The sequence below is a fragment of the Oncorhynchus tshawytscha genome, linkage group LG03, assembly GCF_018296145.1.
Source record: "Oncorhynchus tshawytscha isolate Ot180627B linkage group LG03, Otsh_v2.0, whole genome shotgun sequence".
NCBI lineage: Eukaryota > Metazoa > Chordata > Actinopteri > Salmoniformes > Salmonidae > Oncorhynchus > Oncorhynchus tshawytscha.
The window spans coordinates 52,193,666-52,218,830 of record NC_056431.1 but is presented as its reverse complement, the minus strand read 5'-3'; the positions used below and the strand labels follow the sequence as shown (position 1 = coordinate 52,218,830).

Here is a 25,165-nt window from a genome sequence, read left to right as displayed (position 1 = left end):
TTGCCTGCCTGCCCTGCAACTCATCAGTTGAGCAGACTGAAGTCTGGTACGCTGAGCCCCCAACCCCACCGTCCCCACTTTCTCCCATCCTCCCCCACCTCCTCATCCCACTCTCCCGAATCCACCCCCATGTCCCGCTCCACTTCATCAACCCTCTCCTCCCCCCTCCCCAATGGACAGCATACTGTGACTCATTACAGTGGTAACTTGGAGACTAATGAAGTGTTAGGTCGTGGTACTGGCCTGCTTTCTTTAAAAACGCCTCTGGACACATCTACTCCTTGGTTAAGAGAAGCAGCCTGTAGTATAGGAGAAGCCTGTAGGCCTGTATAGCAGCAGACAGAGAGTGGAGAGGTGAGGATGTGGTACTGGCCTGCTTTCTTTAAAACCTGACATCTTCTTCTCTTCACCTGTTTCCAGGTGCTGTACTGCCTCACCACACACAGAGGTTTCAATTAGACCCAACAACCATATTAACACAAGGAGTAGCATGCCCCTTCAAAGAACAAGCTTTGCCAAAAACAGTTAAAAGAACTATGCCAGCGGCCAGCAGACAGCCGGCACGGTATTCAGTGTTCTATTCTGGCTTCAGGGAGTAGCTATCAAGAGTTACAGCAGCCTCCTGGCTGTGTTTCTACAAGCAGACCTGCTAGTTACCTGCCAGCAGATGACACATTTATATCCCACTGACTGTGACCTGTGGGCTATATTATCAATGACTCAACTTTAGTCAGGGTATCTTGTTCTATTAATCTGGTAGCTTGAAAGTGGCCAACTAGACGCCTCAGTTTTTTACAGTTACATCCGGATGGATGTGCTGACTCGTAACAGGGCTAAGTACTAATATGAGAGACACCTTGGCTGTGCCCACCCAAACAGACACCCAAACAGTAGGCTTTTTCATAGGAGTGTAGTCTGAGACACTCAGTCTCAACTTGTTCAATGCTTCAGGCAGGAGCGGTTCACTAGGACAGATCAGGAACGCTAGTAGTGGATCTGGATTGACATGTACATGTTTTCAGGGACCGACCTGAATGGCAGACATACAGCACATGTAAACCACTAACATGTTCAATTAACTAAAATCCTATTGTACACAACACTGATTTGCATTACTCTTTCAAGGTATTCATGCTTGTGCATGGTTGTCTCTTTCGCTCTATTTCTGTTACTAACTCATTTTCCCTCTCTCTTTCTAGACATCATGGCCTAGCAGGCAGCCCGGTCATCTCAGACGGCATCTCTCTGATCCGTCTGTCCCCCCACGCAGCAGGGACTGGGGATTCCCCCTTCAGCCCCCCTCACTCCTACGTCCACCCCCAGATGGAGCACTACCTCCGCTCCATGCACAGCAGCCCCACCCTCTCCATGATCTCTGCTGCCCGCGGACTCAGCCCTGCAGAAGGTGAGACACACACATACAAACTACTGGCAGTGATAGGGGAGCTTACTGTAACAGAGCATTAAAAGAAATACAAAATATTAAAAAGTGCATCATTTTCTACGCCCATATCTGTCAGATTGTACATGATATACACTGCTCAAAAAAATAAAGGGAACACTTAAACAACACAATGTAACTACAAGTCAATCACACTTCTGTGAAATCAAACTGTCCACTTAGGAAGCGACACTGATTGACAATAAATGTCACATGCTGTTGTGCAAATGGAATAGACAACAGGTGGAAATTATAGGCAATTAGCAAGACACCCCCAATAAAGGAGTGCTTCTGCAGGTGGTGACCACAGAACACTTCTCAGTTCCTATGCTTCCTGGCTGATGTTTTGGTCACTTTTGAATGCTGGCGGTGCTTTCACTCTAGTGGTAGCATGAGACTGAGTCTACAACCCACACAAGTGGCTCAGGTAGTGCAGCTCATCCAGGATGGCACATCAATGCGAGCTGTGGCAAGAAGGTTTGCTGTGTCTGTCAGCGTAGTGTCCAGAGCATGGAGGCGCTACCAGGAGACAGGCCAGTACATCAGGAGACGTGGAGGAGGCCGTAGGAGGGCAACAACCCAGCAGCAGGACCGCTACCTCAACCTTTGTGCAAGGAGGAGCAGGACGAGCACTGCCAGAGCCCTGCAAAATGACCTCCAGCAGACCACAAATGTGCATGTGTCTGCTCAAACGGTCAGAAACAGACTCCATGAGGGTGGTATGAGGGCCCGACGTCCACAGGTGGGGATTGTGCTTACAGCCCAACACCGTGCAGGACATTTGGCATTTGCCAGAGGACACCAAGATTGGCAAATTCGCCACTGGCGCCCTGTGCTCTTCACAGATGAAAGCAGGTTCACACTGAGCACATGTGACAGACGTGATAGACGTGAGTCTGGAGACGCTGTGGAGAACGTTCTGCTGCCTGCAACATCCTCCAGCATGACCATTTTGGCGGTGGGTCAGTCATGGTGTGTGTCGGCATTTCTTTCTGTGCTCGCCAGAGGTAGCCTGACTGCCATTAGGTACCGAGATGAGATCCTCAGACCCCTTGTGAGACCATATGCTGGTGCGGTTGGCCCTGGGTTCCTCCTAATGCAAGACAATGCTAGACCTCATGTGGCTGGAGTGTGTCAGCAGTTCCTGCAAGAGGAAGGCATTGATGCTATGGACTGGCCCGCCCATTCCCCAGACCTGAATCCAATTGAGCACATCTGGGACATCATGTCTCGCTCCATCCACCAACGCCATGTTGCACCACAGACTGTCCAGGAGTTGGCGGATGCTTTAGTCCAGGTCTGGGAGGAGATCCCTCAGGAGACCATCCGCCACCTCATCAGGAGCATGCCCAGGCGTTATAGGGAGGTCATACAGGCACGTGGAGGCCACACACACTACTGAGCCTCATTTTGACTTGTTTTAAGGACATTACATCAAAGTTGGATCAGCCTGTAGTGTGGTTTTCCACTTTAATTTTGAGTGTGACTCCAAATCCAGACCTCCCTCAATTTGATTTCCATTGATAATTTTTGTGTGATTTTGTTGACAGCACATTCAACTATGTAAAGAAAAAAGTATTTTAATAAGAATCATTTTTTCATTCAGATCTAGGATGTGTTATTTTAGTGTTCCTTTTATTTTTTTGAGCGGTGTATATACAAATCCTAAAAATAAGACAGAAATATAGTTCGAAACTTGTTATGTAAGGGTGTGTGTTGATAGATTTACAGACATTCGGTTCAGTTTTAAGGAGGTGAGATGAGAGGATCAGGCTGTGTTTAAGGGAAATAACACTTCATGGATAGTTCTCACTATAAACACAGCGAGAGAATGTCTGGAACACATCTCCCAGAACAAACCTGGGTATATGTGTTATGTTGTTTACACACCAGATTACCCACCATACTGTGAAAATTTGTCTAACACCTAATACACTCTGCTACATTAACACTTTTTTCCTTTCATCCTCTCATGTAATGGGATGTGTATGGTTTATACAATGGGTGGGTCTTATCCAGGACGCTCATTGGTTAAAACCGCATTCCAACCGGTGTTTATTCCACAAGTTACCACCGGCTAAAGCTATGACGTTGAAATGCCTATTTACTCTGTTCCATCTCACTACACAATCCACTAGCCAGACAATGTATGAACTTGATCTCCACTGTAAAAAGCATCTAGACATTATCTCCCATTTCTTTTAGACTAGCAATTGGTTTTCAATAGCGGTTACCCTTTGAATTTCAATACTGAAACAATATTGCAAATATCAATCTCCAGCGTTAGCATCAGCAGGCAACATTTTCACAAAAAACAGAAAATCATTCAAATAAAATCATTACCTTTGAAGAACTTCAGATGTTTTCAATGAGGAGACTCTGTTAGATAGCAAATGCTCAGTTTTTCCTGAAAGATTATTTGTTTAGGAGAAATTGCTCCGTTTGGTGCGTCACGTTTGGCTACCAAAAAAAAACGAAAATTCAGTCTTCAAAACGCCAAACTTTTTTCCAAATTAACTCCATAATATCGACTGAAACATGGTAAACGTTGTTTAGAATCAATCCTCAAGGTGTTTTTCACATATCTCTTCATGATATATCGTTCGTTGAAAGCCTCCTCTCTCCTCTCAATCACTGGATGACTGCGTGCAGCTTGTAGATTACGCACCAATTTAGACAAAGGACACCGGGCGGACCCCTGGTAAATGTAGTCTCTTATGGCCAATCTACCAATGATATGCCTACAAATACGTCACAATGCTGCAGACACCTTGGAGAAACGATAGAAAGGACAGGCTCATTCCCGGCGCATTCACAGCCATATAAGGAGACAATGGGAAACAGAGCTTCAAAAATTCTGCCCATTTCCTGGTTGAAGTTTCATCTTGGTTTCGCCTGTAGCATGAGTTCTGTGGCACTCACAGATAATATCTTTGCAGTTTTGGAAACCTTAGAGTGTTTTCTTTCCAAAGCTGCCAATTATATGCATAGTCGAGCATCTTTTCGTGACAAAATATTGCGCTTAAAACGGGCACGTTTTTTTATCCATAAATTAAAAGAGCGCCCCCTATATCCAAGAAGTTAACGTTGCGTTATGGTAATGAGCTTGAGGCTGTATTCACAATCCCGGATCCGGGATGGCTCGACGCAAGAAGTTAAACAGCTTGGAAAATTCCAGAAAATTATGTCATGGCTTTAGAAGCTTCTGATAGGCTAATTGACATAATTTGAGTCAATTGGAGGTGGACCTGTGGATGTATTTCAAGGTCTACCTTCAAAGTCAATGCCTCTTTGCTTGCCATCATGGGAAAATCAAAAGAGATCATCTAAGACCTCAGAAGAAAAATGGTACTCCTCCACAAGTCTGGTTCATCCTTGGGAGCAATTTACAAACACCTGAAGGTACCACGCTCATCTGTACAAACAATAGTATGCAAGTATAAACACCATGGGACCACGCAGCCATGGAAGGAGACGTGTTCTGTCTCCTAGTGATGAACGTACTTTGGTGTGAAAAGTGCAAATCAATCTCAGAACAACAGCAAAGGACCTTGTGAATATGCTGGAGGAAACAGGTACAAAAGTATCTATATCCACAGTAAAACGAGTCCTATATCAACATAACCAGAAAGATCGCTCAGCAAGGAAGAAGCCACTGCTCCAAAACCAACTTAAAAACACCATATGGGGACAAAGATCGTACTTTTTGGAGAAATATCCTCTGGTCTGATGAAACAAAAATATAACTGTTTGGCCATAATGACAATTGTTATGTTTGGAGGAAAAAGGGGGAGGCTTGCAAGCCGAAGAACACCATCCCAAGCGTGAAGCACGGGGGTGGCAGCATCATGTTGTGGGGGTGCTTTGCTGCAGGAGGGACTAGTGCACTTCACAAAATAGATGGCATCATGATGGAGGAAAATTATGTGAATATATTGAAGCAACATCTCAAGACATCAGCTTGATCACAAATGGGTCTTCTAAATGGACAATGACCCCAAGCATACTTCCAAAGCTGTGGCAAAATGGTTTAAGGGCAACAAGTCAAGGTATTGGAGTGGCCATCACAAAGCCCTGACCTGAATCCTATAGAAAATTTGTGGGCAGAACTGAAAAGGCGTGTGCGAGCAAGGAGGCCTACAAACCTGACTCAGTTACACCAGCTCTGTCAGGAGGAATGGGCTAAAATTCACCCAACTTATTGTGGGAAGCTTGTGGAAGGCTACCCAAAACATTTGACCCAAGTTTAACAATTTAAAGCCAATGCTATCAAATACTAATTGAGTGTATGTAAACTTCTGACCCACTGGGCATGATTTGAAAGAAACAAAAGCTTAATTAAATCATTCTCTCTACTATTATTCTGACATTTCACATTCTTCAAATAAAGTGGTGATCCTAACTGACCTAAGACGGGGCATTTTTACTCAGATTAAATGTATTTGGCTAAGGTGTATGTAAACTTCCAACTTAAACTGTAAATCATTAAATGTTGGTTACCCGTTGTATAAAAGTCACTTAAGTGTGTGTGTGTGTGTTTGCATGCGTGAGCGTGCATGAATGTGTGAGTGCAAGAGAGCTAGAGAGAGAAAGAAAGAGTATGTGTACACATGCTAGAATGTGTGTATACGTTTCTGAACAAATGTTTGGGTATCGGAAACCATGGAAATTAGCAAAGACTAACAAAGCACATTTCCCTCCCCAATATGGAGCTCATATGATGACAGGCCTGTCCTCACGACCCTGTTACAACAACAGGTTGAAGGGAGTAGAGAGAGCTGCCTGAGAGGCGACAAAGGCTGAGAGATAGAGCTGTCTTAGAGGCCCAATGATAAATCACTGAGTGTACTCCCCTGTTGACTTTAATGGCTTTGTGGCTTTTAGGAGAAGCAATGCGGAAGAGATTCTGTCACTGATAAAGTGGCAGCAGTGGCAAAGAAGTATGTCATAAAATGGAGGGCATTAAGCTTGAGTGAACATAAATAAAGTTGTGTAAGCTTGGAGCCTATCGGAGAATACTGTAGATAATTCTAGAGATAGAATACCTGTAAAGTAGTTGTAGACAACTCTTTTAGAGTGTAGTTTTAGTAACCTAATTCCTGGACACTACTGTTAATTGTCCCAGAGATTATTATTTTTCCTATGTTGTTGTGGAGTTATAAAATCAGTCCATTTTATCAGCATATCAACTTGGTTATATCAAGAAATGGACAGATCTTCCAATTATCGGAAACATCCACACCCTTTATCATCAGTGTTGTCAATGTCTACTATATGTCTGATACAGCAGTGTAGGGTCACTCCAAACCATGTAAATGAGATAGAGCCTCCTTGCTCTGCGTTCTGTCTGTTGAATTCCCTGGTTTTTTGAGCTGGTTTCACCGGGACGACTACTGGTTTTATCCTCTACCCTCCACTACCATGCTCCAGTCCTTGTGTCTGACCTATCCACTACTGTCCACCATCCTCAGTCTGTCTGTCCAGTCCACTACTCTCCACCATCCTCATTCGGTCTGTCCAGTCCACTACCCTCCACCATCCTCATTCGGTCTGTCCAGTCCACTACCCTCCACCATCCTCAGTCTGTCTGTCCAGTCCACTACCCTCCACCATCCTCAGTCTGTCTGTCCAGTCCACTACCCTCCACCATCCTCTGTCCAGTCCACTACCCTCCACCATCCTCTGTCTGTCCAGTCCACTACCCTCCACCATCCTCATTCGGTCTGTCCAGTCCACTACCCTCCACCATCCTCATCTGTCTGTCCAGTCCACTACCCTCCACCATCCTCAGTCTGTCTGTCCAGTCCACTACCCTCCACCATCCTCAGTCTGTCTGTCCAGTCCACTACCCTCCACCATCCTCAGTCTGTCTGTCCACCATCCTCCACCATCCTCAGTCTGTCTGTCCAGTCCACTACCCTCCACCATCCTCAGTCTGTCTGTCCAGTCCACCATCCTCAGTCTGTCCACCATCCTCATCCTCGGTCTGTCCAGTCCACTCCACCATCCCCTCCACCATCCTCATCCTCGGTCTGTCCAGTCCACTACCCTCCACCATCCTCAGTCTGTCTGTCCAGTCCACTACCCTCCACCATCCTCAGTCTGTCTGTCCAGTCCACTACCCTCCACCATCCTCAGTCTGTCTGTCCAGTCCACTATCCTCCACCATCCTCAGTCTGTCTGTCCAGTCCACTACCCTCCACCATCCTCAGTCTGTCTGTCCAGTTCACACAAAGCAGCTACTGGAAGTGGTTATGTGATCCGGGCAGGCGAGGAGAAACTAAAGCTTCTCTGTGGGCCTCCTAGCCAGCACAAACAGACGCCTGTTCTTTTTTTTTACCACAGCCAGCCCTAATTAGTCCTGATAGGACCGTTTTGGTGTGGCCCATGGTTTAGGCACTGCAGAGGAAGGAGGCTCAAACCCCCCCCCCCCCCCCTCTCTTCTCCCCATCTAGCTAACAGTAGTCAGGGGTGTTTGGAGTAAAACATATATAACTTAAAATGACTAAAACCAAATGGAAACTGTGTAGAAATGATAATAGACCTACATTCATACAGTTTCTTGACTGTGTCCATCTTGCTAATAATCACCCAGATGAAAGCTAGACATTCAGGGAGCATCGGAAATTGTAAAAACTATGGATAGATGACAATTTTTTGCACATTTTAAGGCGAGGAAATATAGCACATTTTCAGTGCAGCCCTCCGGACCTCTTTGATGACTGACTGCGGACCCCCAGGGTAAAATTGGTTTGACACCCCTACATTAGGCCCTTTAAGGGAGTTCAAACCTCTACCCTTCCATTCCTACTTTCTTCCACTCCTCCTTTCTCTATCTGTGGAGACGTTAGCCTCTGATATATCCACAGGGGCAAACGGAGAGCAGGAAACTAGGGGAGGAGGCCACAGTTATGGATATAGGCCTCAGTGGCTCGCTGCAAAAGGAAAGAAAACAAATCTACATCTCCCTCTTACAGCTTGTGACACTTTTAAATGTGGGTTTACAGGGTGTAGGTGTTAACACGTTCTACATCAATATATCCGTAATGCTCAAGGGTTTCCCTTCTCTACCACTATGGGTGGGTGGGGGGGTGTGTGTGTGTGCGTGTGCGTGCGCACACGTGCGGGTAATCTGTCTCAATGAATTTATGTGCGAGACAGGAGAAGAGCAGGAATGTTCTATTCCCTCCTTCTTTCTCTTCTTCGTTTACTCCCCGGGGTCATTCACACACCTCAGCAAACCTCAAAGACTTCACCTATCTTTTATCAAAAGCCTTTTGCCCTCCAGGCATCTTCTGTAGCATAGATCTTCAAACCTGTGAAGCAACGCACCATGTCTGTTCCCCTCTGTCTCTCCGTCTGTCAAATCTACTACTCACTGTTTTGGTCTGTGTCTCTCTGCGCCCTATCATTTCACCCCCCCCCGTCTCTCTCTCTGTCTGTTCCTGTGTCAGTCTTCCCTGTCCCCATGTCAGTTGTTCATTAGTTGACCTGTGACACATCTCTCACATCTCACCCCTCTCTCCATCTCACCCCTCTCTCCATCTCTGTCCGACAGTGACCCATGAGCACCTGAAGGAGCATGGTCTGTTCAGCCTGCCCCCTCCACCTCCAGGTGCCAACCCTACAGATTACTACCACCTCATGGCCAGTGGCAGGAGCACTTACGGAGACCTCATCATGCAGACCGGGGCGGCCGCAGCCGCAGCAGCACACCTGCCCGACTACATCAGCCCTGTGGATGGTGAGTGACCCTGAAATCCTGAAACACACCTTCCTGGGTTGTACCCCAAATTACATCCGATTCCCTAGATCAGGGGTTGGCAACCCTGGTCCTTGAGTGCAACAGCCACTGCACTGCAGGATTCTTTCCCAACCAGACACCACACCTGATTCTACCAATCACTCAATTGAATTGGCTAAATTCATCACCTGGTCTAAAGCAAAACATGAAGTGCCTCTACAGGGTTTCCTACCCCTGAACTACTTTTGACCTGACACAGCCCAGGTCACACTGACTATCATATGTAGGACTCTCCCACCTCACTGAGTGTACCAAGCATTAGGAACAACTTTGTAATATTGAGTTGCACCCCCCTCAGAACAGCCTCAATTTGTCAGGGCATGGACTCTACAAGGTGTCGAAAGAGTTCCACAGGTATGCTGGCCCATGTTGACTCCATTGCTTTCCACAGTTGTATCAAGTTGACTGGATGTCCTTTGGGTGGTGGACCATTCTTGATACACACAGGAAACTGTTGAGCATGAAAAACACAGCAGTGTTGCAGTTCTTGACACAAACTGGTGCGCCTGGCACCTACTACCATAGTTTAAAGGCGCTTAAATCTGAATGGCACACATAAACAATCCATGTCTCTATTGTCTCAAGACTTAAAAATCCTTCTCTAACCTGTTTTGGTCCCCTTCATCTACACTGATTGAAGTGGATTTACCTGGTCAATAAGGGATCACAGCTTTTACCTGGTCAGTTTATGTCATGGAAAGAGCAGGTGTTATTAATGTTTTGTATACTCAGTGTACATTGTGAAGTACCCATAGGCCACACTACTAAATACTAAGAGCCTCATCACCCTTTGTGCTTACCTCCAGGTATGTGGTGCTGTGCTTTTCATAATGTCCTTTCTTCTTCTTGTGGCTTTCTGTGTGTAAGACTTCCCCACATCAAAGCAAGAGGAGCATTCCTTGACTTATAAAAACCCTCAGTCGTAGCAGGGGGTGTCTATAAACACAGAAAAGCCCATGACAGAAAGGCCCACCACTGTTCTCCCAACACAGGCCTCTAATTTACACAGCTAGTCACATAGTGTTTCAGGTGTGTTACTCTGTTATGAGTAACATCCTACAAATCCACAGTGGTAACCTTAAAAGGGCAACCATGTTGAGAGGGAGTGGAAAAGATAGAGAGGGAGTGGAAAAGAGAGAGACGAAAAGAGAGGGAGAGGAGAGGGAGAAGAGAGGAAGAGAGAGGGAGACGAAAAGAGAGAGAGGGAGAGGAAAAGAGAGAGAGGAAAAGAGAGAGAGGGAGAGGAAAAGAGAGAGAGGGAGAGGAAAAGAGAGAGAGGGAGAGGAAAAGAGGGAGAGGAAGAAAGAGGAGAGAATGAGATGGGGAGAGAGAGAGAGAGAGTGAGTGTGTGAGAGATGAGACAGAGATGAGAGACAAATAGAGAAAGAGAGAGAGAGAGGTTTGGCAGTGGATGGACTATATTTCAGGCAGCAGCAGATGCCAGGGCTTCTGAATCTGTCTCTTCTCTGTTTCTCAGTCAGTGTTATGGCAGGTATACTGTAAATCTGTGGTCCCTGCTCTGCTTGTGCAATCTAACGGCAGGGATAGAGGATAGTGGCAGGCAGGGGAAATTTAGTGACAGTGTGACAGAAGAGACGTGGTGAACAACTCTGCTTTTCACAGGAGAGGTCAGACAAATGGTCGGGGACCATAGCCTTGCAGACAGTCCCAGGCCTAAGAACAGAGTGACAAGTAAGGCCTAATAATGCTGCTAGGACCTGGATATTATATCAACTCAGGAACCTTCCAGTTATCTGTATGAATGGGCAATACAGTGCTACAGAGTGGAAAGCTAAACTAAACTGTCCATGAAAGTAAGCCTTTCGATGCCTTTCGACCGTCAAACGCATACATTCTCTGCCTGCCTGGCACAGACTCCCGGTTAGGTATCCATATCACTTTTATCCGGTCTCAAACCACCCAAGGGAAAAGAGCGAGAACGAGCCATCTACCATCTAACGGTGTTTGCACCTCTTGTCACGCTCTCCGTCCACCCTGCGTGACGCTAAAGCACCAATCCTCATGTGCATGCTAGGAAAACCTTACCGCCATGATCCCTGCCAACGCAGGATCCACCTCGAAATGAACCATTTAAATTACCCCTCAATCACTAAATCAAACATGAAGAGAGGGAGGAGGAGGAGGGGAGGGCATGCAGATTTGGGCATAGAGGTTGTTGTCTTCCTCCTTCACTACTCCGTCCCTCCATTCCTCCATCCATCCTCCCACTTCTCTCTCCCGGCGTGACCGCCACTGCTGCTGGCTTCCCACAGTTGTTTGGGGAGGCTGTTTGCTCAAACACCCACAGACACCGACTCACACAGCACAGAACTGGGCCTTCTCCTCGCCTCCCCGCACCCCCCTCACCTCCACACCTCCCCCTGGCAGGTTTATTTGGTGTTCTCTACTTCTCAAACCTGGCTGGGTTTGATGTGGTCAGCGTCCTGGGCACTCTCTGGCTTGAAGCTCTCAGTCAGTGCGGTTAGCGAGGCTAGCAGCTCCATAGACACACACAGGCTCTGTATTGACCTAGCCAGCCAGCTAATGGCTCAGAGTCTCAGCATACGGCCTGGCTGAATAAAGAACCTCATTTAATGGCAGAGAGGGCGATACATATGCATCGAGACCGCTACGTTTGTTTTGGAAGCCTAGCTCTGATAAAATAAAAGAAATTCATATGCATATTTAAAAATCAATTTATGCTCTAATAAATTCATTGGACCTACCACAAGAGCTGAGTCCTCAGTGAACCCAAAGTTATAATATGGCTGGTTATTTTCCCTTCCCAATGATTCCTATTAGTACTACAAACATGAGAGAGTGGACTTAAAAAATAGTGCTGGTTAATAAAAGGGAGTAATGTGTTCATGGAAAATTCTGCAGACTAGCCCTAGTGCCGGGTGTTCTCATAGTTCCATAGGGCTAAATGTATGGATTTACTGTAAGTTTTACCACTTGCCATTAAGCAGAGCTATAACCTGGGTCTTTTCTCAAGAACATAGCTAAATGACACTAAACATGGCACCTTGATGCTGTCCAGTTTCCCAGAGCTAGCTGCTCAGGACAGACCATGTATCCCTGTCCCCATGCGTGGTACTGTATACAGTACGTTGACAATTGTATACCGTAATACAATTAATGAAACAGTCAATAATCTGATCATTAATCTGACTGTGTGCAAACCCATTCTCAGTTTTGGATCTTTTTGTTGAGGCCTTATGCTCCGCAGAGAGTGAAGGGGAGTAGATAGCTAATAGTAATGCTTTCTCTAAGAACACATTATGGGCCCTGGTCAAAATTACTGCACTATACAGTATAGGGAATAGAGTGCCATTTGGGACGCGCCCCAGTAGCTCTATGCTCCTCTCCTCCGCCCACTGTGTGACTGATTGAGGCATGGGTGCCATGTAGGCTACATGCAGTCTGCTCCGACAGGCCTACAAAACAAACACCGACAGATCCTCCTGCCGTCCGTCAGTTGGTTGGTTAGCGTGGGCCGTGCTGAAATGCCAAGTGTGCCTCCGTGCCAGTGGCGTGCTCTGACGCGCTCATCCACTAAAACAACATAGACTAATTTCCCCCGCGAATAGCAGACACAAATGTTTCCACCAGACCAGGCAGAGGCCAGTTGGGCCTTGTTCCCTAAAGCCCTTAGTAAATCTATTGCGTGTGGCGTGTGATGTTATGAGTGGTCTCACCCAGAGATCTCAGATAGATCGATGGATAGATGGAACAAATCGGTCTGGAAAATAATCTGTACAGCCCTCCTCTGAATTTTTTTTATACCGATGTGGCCCTTAAGACATAATGATTAGCCACCCGTGCTCTAGCTGGATCAGCATTTTCACCCTTTTCAGTGTAAACTTAAATACTGTAAATCCTACAGATTACACTTCATCATGTCTTAATAGTAAGCTCACTGAGGAACGCGCCAAACAAGGCTGAACAAGGGGGGAGGGTTGTAGAGCACTAACAGTATAGGACCCTGCTGCCGGGAAAAGAAACTCAAAGGTCCCATGACAATAGCTGCTGCCAAAGTAAATGTCTGCCATGCAGTCAGAGGAAAAAGAGATCTTCGTGTTTGGGGAGGAGGAGGGAGGAAGGGACGGAGAATGAGGGGGGTCTTGTCCAGTCCCTGCGGACTACATATACAAACACTTACTGTATGAACACACATGAGCCCCCGGCAGAAGTGTGCACATACACAAAAACACACAGCTGGCTTTAGCAGGACACTGGGGGCTCATAGGGGAATCATCGCAGTGAGCTCCCTCTAATAAAATGTGCAGTGATGGTATTAGCGAGATTTACCAGGAAAAATAAACATTCCTCCCCACTCGGAGGAGAGCAGAGGGGATCAGGGGTGGCTGGACTTGGCTGGGGCTCTTGGCTGGCTGGTACCCAGGCTGCGGTGTTGTTTAGGGGGGAGATTGGGCCTCGCACTGGGCCTCTCTACCTCGCCTCGGAGGACCAACGCCTGACCCCTCATGCTTTACCTCAGTCTGGGGTCATCTGAAAGAGAGAGAGCTAGAGCAGTGTAGGTAGTGGATCCACTGTACAGAAACCCTACTAGAGAGAGAGACCGAGTGAAAGAGAGACCAGAGAGAGAGACAGACCGACATAGCCAGAGAGCAGCGGAGGTAGTGAATCAACACTCCTAACTAAATGACCCAACAAAGCCAGGCCCTCCACAGGGCTCCACTGGCTCTCCTGATGGGAAAACAGAGCCCAGATAAAGAGACCCTACATCCCATTGTAATATCATTCTCTCAGGCTAACTACTAACTACAGGCCTCTAAAGCCTGTTGCACTGAACAAAGGGAGACTACCTTTGTGTGCTGTGTGTGGAACCTGTGCCAACTCTCATTCGGGGGGCTTTGGTTTGGGGGTTGTACTGGGAGGGGCGGTGGGGGGGTAAAGGATTAGGGATTACTACCCTTCAATTACAGTATTCAGATTTTCCACAAAGCCATTTCCATCAAAACAGCAAGGCAGATGCTTAAAATAATCGCTCAGCCCCCTTTTAGTTTTTTTTTGTTATTGTGCACTCAAGTGCCTGTAATTATGAACCTATATATCAGTCCAGATCCCCCAATTATAGCCAACCCTCCCTGTGCTCCACTCTGCTCCCACAGAGACAGAGTCCTAGACCTAGAGAACAGGACATATCCCTCGAGCCAGCGCCACGCCACCTCCCTGCTGCCAGAACCTGGCATACCCCTAAATTAGAGCCCCGCCATCGATAAAGCACTCCATCACTGTGTGTGTTGCCTGAGTGACCTCAGGCAGAGCAGATACAACAATGACCTCACAGGGGTGCTTATTTTTGTCCTTTTACACATGTGTTTTTCAGCATATACCAACTCCCCCTGAGACACCCGCAGGGAGTGGGGTCATAGCCAGGGTCACCATTTATACAGCTCCCCTGAAACAATTAGGGTTAAGTGCCTTGCTCAAGGGCACAGTGATGGATTGTTCACCCTGTCGGCTCCAGTATTCGAACCAGCAACCTTTCGGTTACTGGCCCAACGCTCTAACCTCAAGGCTACCTGCCGCCCTAATAAATTGCGGCTGTCTTCAGGTGTTGTCTCTCTAACATTGGAGGCCACTGGAGGAGTGTATCCTTGGTGTGCCAGGTCCAGGCTAGAAGAGCAAACGCTGCACTCTCATACACACACTGTTGACTAACACATTAACTAGGGACTCCTGAGTGGATAGAGAAAGTTGTACTGAATTGATTAGGGAGAACCTACAGTTTTTCTGGGGATGGGGATTTTGGGGTTGGAGGTATCAGGTATGAAAGGGGTTGAGACAATATCTGAGGGTAGGGGTGTGGGATGGTGGGTTTAGGGGGTTATTACTATAGTATGTCCGGGGATATAGGGGTGGGTTTTTGGGGGGTGAATCAGTATTTTGTGAAGGGGTTGAGACCATGTCTTGGGCTAGGGATATGGAGGGTTTTGGGGGTTGGGGTATGAGGTTTAAGGCTTTCTTTTGGTAAGGGTGTCCAGGGGGTGAGGCAGGCGCCAGTTTCGCCAGGCTGTGAGCCGTACCTCGCTTAGTTTCCTGCTTTATAAAGTGGCACATTAATAAGCAAATCTCCCCTGAGGTTCAGATCTGTTCTGTGGTGAGCAGAGATGAATAAGACCGCTGCACCACACACACAGACACAGACACACACACAGACAAACACACGGCAGCTCCACAATGGGCCAGCCCATTCCCAGGCAAGAGAGAAAGAGCCATTACACTCGATGCAAATCTGAATCCACCCCTAGCCTTTCTAAAGAGTATAATATAAACCACTGTCGTATCCGGGTAGCAACCCACTCCTCTCCCCACTCCACCCCCTCTCTACTCCGCTGATAACCCCCCCTCCTTTCGCAATATGCCTAATGATACTTGACACATTTATTTTTTTAGCTTCATAGAAGAACATTCTTAAGGACCGAATGTTGTTTTTGCCAACTTTTTCAGACATCTCTACAGCTGAGTTTTCATAGAGCAGCCAGAGTCCCTCTGAAGTCCTGCAGCTCTCTAAGTAAGCACATATAAGCCTTTTGTTTTACAACTCAGCAACATAAGTCTTTTTCACACACACCCACACACGTGCGCAGGCCCCGACACCTACCCACACACACACACCATGTATAAGACTACCGTTTTTTACGGCCATAGGTATATAAGTATAGTGGTCTCTGGGTCCATATGGCCTGGAAGAAAGGATCACTAATTTACCCAATAAAGGGTCAGAGGATTGGCTGCAGGTTGACAGTCGTGTGTTTGACATGTTGGCAGGTGGTGGTGTGTGCGTCTGTCCGTGTGTTTTGGGGAGGTGTGATGGGAGCTATTAAGAACTTCCTGTTGCCAGCGCCTCTGATGATGCCCCCTGTTAGGCCTAATAACCCCCATCCCAGACCAGTACTACCCCCCACCACTCTGCCCTGGTATGTGTCCTGCCACGCCACATCACACCAGGGCTAATACTCAGCACCTGTTGGCCCACAGCAGCTGGCCAACGCTACCCCCCATCCTTACCCCGTATTCTGCTAGCCATTACCCCCTACCGAAAGGTTACCTGGGTCGAATCCCTGAGCTGACAAGGTAAAAATCTGTTGTTCTGCCCATGAGCAAGGCAGTTAACCCACTGTTCCCCGGTCGCCAAAGACGTGGATGTCGATTTAAGGCTGCCCCCCTGCACCTTTCTGATTCAGAGGGGTTGAGTTAAATGCGGAAGACACATTTCAGTTGAAGGCATTCAGTTGTACAACTGAATGGGAAAGTATCCCACTTCCCCTTTACCTTCCCTACCACCATCTCTGTCTTTCTCTCCCTAGCTGTCACCCATTGCCACAGGAACAGCGTCAAACCCAATCCCACCAAAGAAAAATTCTATTAACTTTTTGAACAACTCTGAAAGACATCTTTCCAAATGTCTTTGACCTGGAACTGTTTTATGTAGCCTGTAAAAGGGACTTTCCATTGCATGTCCCAAAGAGGAAGGTTAAAGTGAACTACATGCTCAATTCAGGTCAGAATTACATGCACAGAACTCGGTTAAGGATGTCTACATGCATTCTTACAGAATAATGATGATTATATACACAACCTGAGGGAATTAGTTCCAAAAGGGTCAAATGTTACACAATACCAAATCAACAGTTTGTGGGAAAAAAACATAATGTTTAAAAAAAATTTTTTTACTGTAATATTCGTGCTCCAAAAACAACTCTCTGGGTTTACCTTTACCTTTTGTAGCTATGCTTCATTCTTTTAATGGTATTCTCAAATCAATTTGTTTAAATTGCCTCCATTTAACATGCTGAAATACAACTGACTGGGTGAGATTCTTATCACGGTAATTACAGCAAATTATTGGGAGGGATTCATTATGCATAAGAGGATGTGAGCATTAAGGGGAGGAGGAGGGTTGGGGTGGTGTTAGAGAGATGATGGAGAGAGATATAGGTTACATCCCAAATGGCACCCTATTAGCTATGTAGTGCACTACTTTTGGTCAAAAGTAGTGCCGTGCACTAAATATAGATAGGGTGCCATTTGGTACAGCATAGACAGACTGAGGGGGACTGTACCTTAGTCTAGGCTAGACTAGCACTAGAATGACCTCTACTAGAACACCTCTGGATAAACAGGTTTCTTCTTCTTTCATCTTAAAACTGTAACTCTTTGGGGGTTTACTGACTGACTGACATTAGTGTTCTTAATTTTTAGTATGCTGTGGGAGTGTACTACTAGTGACATTTTGTTTTCTTCTCACAGTTGTTGTAACACTTAGTCAGGGTAGGGAGAAAGGGTCACTAGCATGTTGTGTGTGTATAGGCTTTCTCGTTGGGGTTTAGCCTGGGTACTGCAAAGCACTGCTGACGTTAAGAAGGCTTTATAAATATGTTTGTTTGATTGGTGTCTCGATCTGCAGTGTCCCGGTTCTCCAGCCCCAGACTGACCCCCAGGCTGAACAGAAAGCGAGCCCTGTCCATCTCCCCTCTCTCAGACGCCAGCATCGACCTGCAGACCATGATCCGTACCTCGCCCAACTCCCTCGTGGCCTACATTAACAACTCACGCTCCAGCTCTGCAGCCAGCAGCTCCTACGGACACCTGTCCGTCAGCGGCATCAGGTACAAGATACACTACATGACCAAAAGTATGTGGACACCTGCTCGTCAAACATCTCATTCCAAAATCATGGGCATTAATATGAAGTTGGTGCCCCCTTTGCCACTATAATAGCCTCCACTCTTCTGGGAAGGTTTTCCACTAGATGTAGGAATATTGCTGCAGGGACTTGCTTCCATTCAGCCACAAGAGCATTAGTAAGGTTGGGCAATTCGGCTTGGCTCTCGGTCGGTGTTCCAATCCATCCCAAAAGTTGGAAACAGAATCGTCTAGAATGTCATTGTATGCTGTAGTGTTAAGATTTCCCTTCACTGGAACTTAGGGGCCTTGCCCGAAACACAGAAACAACCATTATTTCTCCTTCACCAAACTTTACAGTTGGCACTATGCATTGGGGCAGGTAGCATTCTCCTGGCATCTGCCAAACCCAAATTTGTCCATCGGACTGCCAGATGGTGAAGCGTGATTCATCACTCCAGAGAACACGTTTCCACTGCTGCAGAGTCCAATGGCGGCGAGCATGGTGATCTTAGGCTTGTGTACGGCTGCTTGGCCATGGAAACCCATTTCATGAAGCTCCTGAGGAAGGCTTCCAGTGGCAGTTTGCAACTCAGTAGTGAGTCTTGCAACAGGACAGATGATTTTTACGCACTATGCACTTCAGCCCCCGGCGGTCCTGTTCTGTGAGCTTGTGTGGCCTACCACTTCACGGCTGATGTTTCTTTCCACTTCACAATAACAGCACTTACAGTTGACCGGGGCAGCTCTAGCAGGGCAGAAATTTTACAAACTGAGTTGTTGGAAAGGTGGCATCCTATGACAGTGCCACGTTGAAAGTCAGTAAGGCCTTTGTCTATGTACAGTATATTGCATGGCTGTGTGCTCGATTCTATACACCTATCAGCAATGGGTGTGGCTGAAATAGATGAATCCACTAATTTGAAGGGGTGCCCACATACTTTTGTATATAGTGGACATGTAGTGCACACACATACAGTACACAACAACTGTACACATATACATCTCTAGAACTTATGGATTACTTCAACAATCTACACATAGGGCTCCACATACACCAATCAATCATAGAATAGCTGTACAGTTTTAAAAGTTATCTTAACTCTATAACTAAGTGATTACAGTTATTTTATTTGCTGTTGTACTTAAAATGGAGTGTCCTGTCCTTTCCTCTCTCAGTCCGTCATTCACCTTCCCCCACCCCATCAACCCCATGGCCTACCAGCAGCTGCTCAACCAGCAGAGAGGCCTGAGTGCGTTTGGCCATACTCCTCCCCTTATCCAGCCCTCGCCCTCCTTTGCTGCCCGCCAGCATGCCCACGCCCTGGCAGCCTCCACCCTCAACACCACCCACAACACCTCCAGCTCTGAGTCCAACCAGGTGAGTAGCATTGTCTTACTTCAGATATCTGCACTTATATGTCTGATATCTCACAAACACTGGTTTAATTGTGACGTGCATGACGATGTAGTCCTAGAGATCCTATAATTCGTGTTTTATATGCAATTCTATGAATGGAGTTGTGAATACCCAGAGAGGGATACGGATGAATTCCATTCAGCTATAACACAGAAACCAAAGATCTCTAACGTGAATGGAATGTAGACTGTATATTGTCCAAAGTATACTACGTAAATTATGGATAAAATGATGGCATGCTAAATTAATCCAGCCCAAGAGTGTCATAAACTGTCAAGTGTTTTTGTCTAGGGTTCGCTCAGCTATGAGCTGGAGGATGACTCCCTCCCATTAGCAGCAGTTTTTAACTGTCTCAGTTCATAGAAGTGTTTCCTCTGTCTCCTTTATCAACCTATTGTATACATGGTCTCTATGAATGTAAACTTCCCCCTCATCTACCGTCACCCTCACACACACACCCATAAATTCCATCACTATGTCAATTTTAGTATACCAATGTACACACAGATACACACACAGACACACACACACAGAGCTAAATCCTCCCCCCCCACCCCTCACTGACATTAATCAGAACCACATTTCCCCTGGTTTCCAGCCATTGAAGTTAGTGTTAGTGAGAGCATGGGGCCCCTGAAGCACAGTCAGCGCTGTACTGTACTGTAGTGGCTGGGTGGGATTTGGATACTAGAGAGACCCCTCCTCACTGACCCCCAACCCTCACTTCATATCCTTTTTTATGATGCTTAAACACACACACACTCACACTGAGCGTCTCCTGCACAGAGCCTGTGACTGAGGCATAAAAAGGCCTGTCTGTCTGTTATGTTGAGAGTTGGTTGGAGGATCAAAGCTCTGAGCGTTGCAGTGTGGATAATAATTTCTCTCTTTTCATATTTCCCCTGGCTGACTCTCATAAAGCAGTCTAAACTGTTTAGTCTCTGTGTCGGGTCGCTATACGAGTTATGGGCCCTGTGCCTGGTACTTGGCTGGCTCTGGTTGACTCTGAAACCAACCAACCCTCACATCATCACGTTACCATAGAACAGAGCCAGTCAGCCAGCGCCAAGAACAATACTGTGATGTCGCTCTGACTTTGCTCTGAGTTATCTTAACTCTGCCTCTGTCTCTACACACTCCAGAGCACTGCATCTCTGACTCCTTCTTCTGTTTAGCCACTTAGCAGACACTTTTATCCAGTGAGTGCATACATTTAGTGTATAATCCCTGTGTGAATTGAACTTGACACTCTTACCAACTGAGCCATTAAGGACCACTCTATCTAACCTCTACTTCTCTCTCTACAGTATGTCCTTCAGAAGGCTGGTATAGTCTCTGTCTCTAACGTGTACCTCCTTCTCTCTCTACAGTATGTCCTTCAGAAGGCTGGTATAGTCTCTGTCTCTAACGTGTACCTCCTTCTCTCTCTACAGTATGTCCTTCAGAAGGCTGGTATAGTCTCTGTCTCTAACGTGTACCTCCTTCTCTCTCCTGCAGAATGCTGGTGGTGACCCGGCGGTGAGCAGCACAGTCAACCCCATGATCACCAAGAGGCACAAGGTCAAGACAGAAGCAGAAGGACCCCGGCCCATATCACCATGCTTTCAGGTATGTGATCCCACAACCTATTTTTTGCTTCCCTTTACAGTGAGTTGTGCAAAAGCAATCTTAGATCATTAAGATGCAGATAAGCAAATGCAGAATAGTACAGTATATGTAATGGGTGCGTGTTGGTGGCAGGGAAGTCAGGTGCAGGAGAAAAAAATAGGTAAAAACGGAGTTGTTTAATAAATGCTGAGAACTCCAAAACCCAAAATGTACTAAATAACAAAAGTGGATACAAAACCCGTCGCACACCAACATGATACATGTACATCACATACAATCAAACAATCTCCGACAAGGACATGGGGGGGAACAGAGGGTTAAATACACAACATGTAATTGATGGGATTGGAACCAGGTGTGAAGGAAGACAAGACAAAACTGGAAAATGAAAAATGGATCAGTGATGGCTAGAAGGCCGGTGACGTCGACCGCCGAACACCGCCCGAACAAGGAGAGGGACCGACTTCAGGCGGAAGTCGTGACAGTATAGTTGGTTATATACAGTACAAGCTATTGTCAACACACACACAAACTGTGTGCTTGCATGCACATAAGACAGTCATGAACCCCTCTCTGACTGAGTCCTCTCATCCACAGGAGCATGTCCTGGACCTGAGTGAGGAGCTGGACAAAGATGAGTGTAAGCAGGAGCCAGAGGCTGTCTACGAGACCAACTGTCACTGGGTCGGCTGCAGCAAGGAGTACGACACCCAGGACCAGCTCGTTCATGTGAGTAATTATTAAGTGATTTTTAGTAACCACACAGAGTTAGGACATCTGTGAGTAGGGGCCTGCTGGTGCCTCTACAGTCAGGGGATATGCTTGTGACTTTCAGTGGACAAAAACACAAGGCAAGAGAGAGGCACACAGATACAGGAATAAGTCTGAAAGACACCCTCCCATTTCCCCCTTTTTTTAATGTTCAAAATGGCTCTGCTCCTCATTAAAGCGTCATTCCAGTCAGGTTTAAGATTTAACCAGTCAAGGCAGTAGTAACTGATCCTTTCCTGTGGCGGACACGCGCAGGGTTAATGAGGCCTGTTGATTCCGACTGAGGAGACGGAGGTACTCTAACGCCCCTGCAGATGTGACCCCCAACCCCTGGCTCTCAGCCACCTCTGACCTCTGAACCCTAGAGGCATGGCAGTAAATCCATCGTCATACTCAGAGCTCTGGAACTCTGTCCTTTCCTCTCTAAGGAACCCCTGATGCAGCGCTCTGTACTCTACTCCAATAGGCTATGATTAACTGGGATTGTCAGTTCAGTACCCAGACTGGGAGTCTCTGAGCTGAGTCTGGAATGTTCTGAAGTCTCTAACTCCCAGTGTTACGGGTCAGGAGTGGATTCACCTTAGCCCCTTTCTCGTCCCCTTTCCAGCCTCCAGTCTGTCTTGACAAAGAAAGTCCAGGAGTAGAGCCACCTTAGAACCCCATTTAACCCCTCTTTCCCCCCTTTGCTCCCCTCTCCTCCCCCACCCTATCATTTCTCCCCCTCGTCCTGCCACCCTGCCCCAGTCGTCCTGACAGAGGGCATGTCCAGACCATCCCAGTAAGTTCCAGGATCCATTCCCCCTACACTGCATCTCTGTCAGGGATTGAAGGGATTAGGGAACAAAGCTAGGACCTGGTGGTGTGGGGTGTGGATGGACATGGTGAAGTAGAACACATACCACAACTCACTGGAATAATGGAATAAGGGAAAGGCAGGAAAATATAAAAAATTAACAGTAAATGTCCCATGTGTGAATGAGTCTCTTGTTACAGTGACTTCTAATTACATACCAACGTAGATGTAGACATCTGTAGATGTAATAACTGAGAGTCTGCTGCCAAGTATTTGATAGTACTTTATCCCTCCATCTACAGTACACACCTCCTGTACTGTAGTTCCAAGGTTTTACACAATGTTCTCACCAGTCATACAAGTGAAATCACTCACCTTGACAAAAAATACACAAAATTATGGCGTAGAACTTCTAAGTTCTATTTACCCAAAGTAATCCTTCCCCAATAGCCCCAAATTATGGTTTCAGTATGGTATGAAGAGTACATGGCTGAAAATGGAAGCCTGCTGCAGGCCACACACTTCACTTGTTCATCCACTTTTCCTCTGAAAAAGAACTGGGCAGGATCAGGACTGTCAACCACTAACCCAGTCAGTGGGTGGATGGCTACATCCCAAATGGTACCCTATTCCCTATATAGTGCACTATTTTTGACCAGGGCCCGGCTTGTGACAAAGTGGCCACATTAGTAGGGTATAGTGAGGGTGAAGGTCCCCAGGAGACAAAGTGGTTTGTCTGGCTGTGTGAATATTTTCCATGTGGTTGTTTGTGTGTGTGTGCGTGTGGCTCAGTGAAAATGGAGGGATAGGCACTAAGCAGGGTAATCTTACCAAGTGGCCTTGCATGCCTAGACAATACAGCAGAATGAGTCTTCCTGCCCTCCTGACCACACACACTTAAATGAAAGACAGGCAGTTCCACTGAAACAAAAACTCTGTGTTTGATTCTACGTTTGTTTTCTGTAATTTAATGGAATGTAACTCTAGACATTTCTGTCCAATCACTGTCATGTTTTTGAAACGCTCAGGCAAAAATGGATGCATGTCTACAAGGTCCTTTGACCATCTTTCAACCATGTCTGTGACGATGAACATTTTAAAATACCAACTCTAGTTCAGTTTGTACAGACAGACACAGACAGACACAGACACAGACAGACAGACACAGACAGACAGACAGACAGACAGACAGACACAGACAGACAGACAGAGACAGACAGACAGACACAGACAGACAGACAGACAGACACAGACAGACAGACAGACAGACACAGACAGACAGACAGACACAGACAGACAGACAGACACAGACAGACAGACAGAACAAGGGAGAGAGACAGACAGACAGAACAAGGGACAGACAGACAGACAGACAGACAGACAGACAGACAGACAGACAGAACAAGGGAGAGAGACAGACAGAACAAGGGAGAGAGACAGACAGAACAAGGAGAGAGACAGACAGAACAAGGGAGAGAGACAGACAGAACAAGGGAGAGAGACAGACAGAACAAGGGAGAGAGACAGACAGAACAAGGGAGAGAGACAGACAGAACAAGGGAGAGAGACAGACAGAACAAGGGAGAGAGACAGACAGACAGACAGAACAAGGGAGAGAGACAGACAGACAGACAGAACAAGGGAGAGAGACAGACAGACAGACAGAACAAGGGAGAGAGACAGACAGACAGACAGAACAAGGGAGAGAGACAGACAGACAGACAGAACAAGGGAGAGAGACAGACAGACAGAACAAGGGAGAGAGACAGACAGACAGAACAAGGGAGAGAGACAGACAGACAGACAGACAGACAGACAGAACAAGGGAGAGAGACAGACAGACAGACAGACAGACAGACAGACAGAACAAGGGAGAGAGACAGACAGAACAAGGGAGAGAGACAGACAGACAGACAGAACAAGGGAGAGAGAGAGACAGACAGACAGACAGACAGACAGAACAAGGGAGAGAGACAGACAGACAGACAGAACAAGGGAGAGAGACAGAACTAGGGAGAGAGACAGACAGACAGACAGACAGAACAAGGGAGAGAGACAGACAGACAGACAGACAGAACAAGGAGAGAGACAGACAGACAGAACAAGGGAGAGAGACAGACAGACAGAACAAGGGAGAGAGACAGACAGACAGACAGAACAAGGGAGAGAGACAGACAGACAGACAGAACAAGGGAGAGAGACAGACAGACAGAACAAGGGAGAGAGACAGACAGAACAAGGGAGAGAGACAGACAGACAGACAGAACAAGGGAGAGAGAACAAGGGAGAGAGGCAGACAGACAGACAGAACAAGGGAGAGAGACAGAACAAGGGAGAGAGACAGACAGAACAAGGAGAGAGACAGACAGACAGAACAAGGAGAGACAGACAGACAGACAGACAGACAGACAGACAGACAGACAGACAGACAGACAGACAGACAGACAGACAGACAGACAGACAGAACAAGGGAGACAGACAGACAGAACAAGGGAGAGAGACAGACAGAACAAGGGAGAGAGACAGAACAAGGGAGAGAGACAGAACAAGGGAGAGAGACAGAACAAGGGAGAGAGACAGAACAAGGGAGAGAGACAGACAGACAGAACAAGGGAGAGACAGACAGACAGACAGACAGACAGAACAAGGGAGAGAGACAGACAGAACAAGGGA

General features: G+C 46.8%; 1 protein-coding gene across 1 annotated transcript in view; it reads left to right on the top strand.

Annotated features, from left to right (window-relative positions):
• Window positions 1-25,165, top strand: part of gli2a (GLI family zinc finger 2a) — a 107,283-nt gene that overhangs the window by 66,693 nt on the left and 15,425 nt on the right. The window contains exons 4-9 of the mRNA XM_024407270.2: window positions 1,200-1,405; window positions 9,000-9,185; window positions 17,683-17,884; window positions 19,080-19,281; window positions 20,818-20,928; window positions 21,526-21,657. Coding sequence (XP_024263038.1) covers window positions 1,200-1,405; window positions 9,000-9,185; window positions 17,683-17,884; window positions 19,080-19,281; window positions 20,818-20,928; window positions 21,526-21,657 — 1,039 coding nt within the window. The remainder of the gene's footprint in view (window positions 1-1,199; window positions 1,406-8,999; window positions 9,186-17,682; window positions 17,885-19,079; window positions 19,282-20,817; window positions 20,929-21,525; window positions 21,658-25,165) is intronic.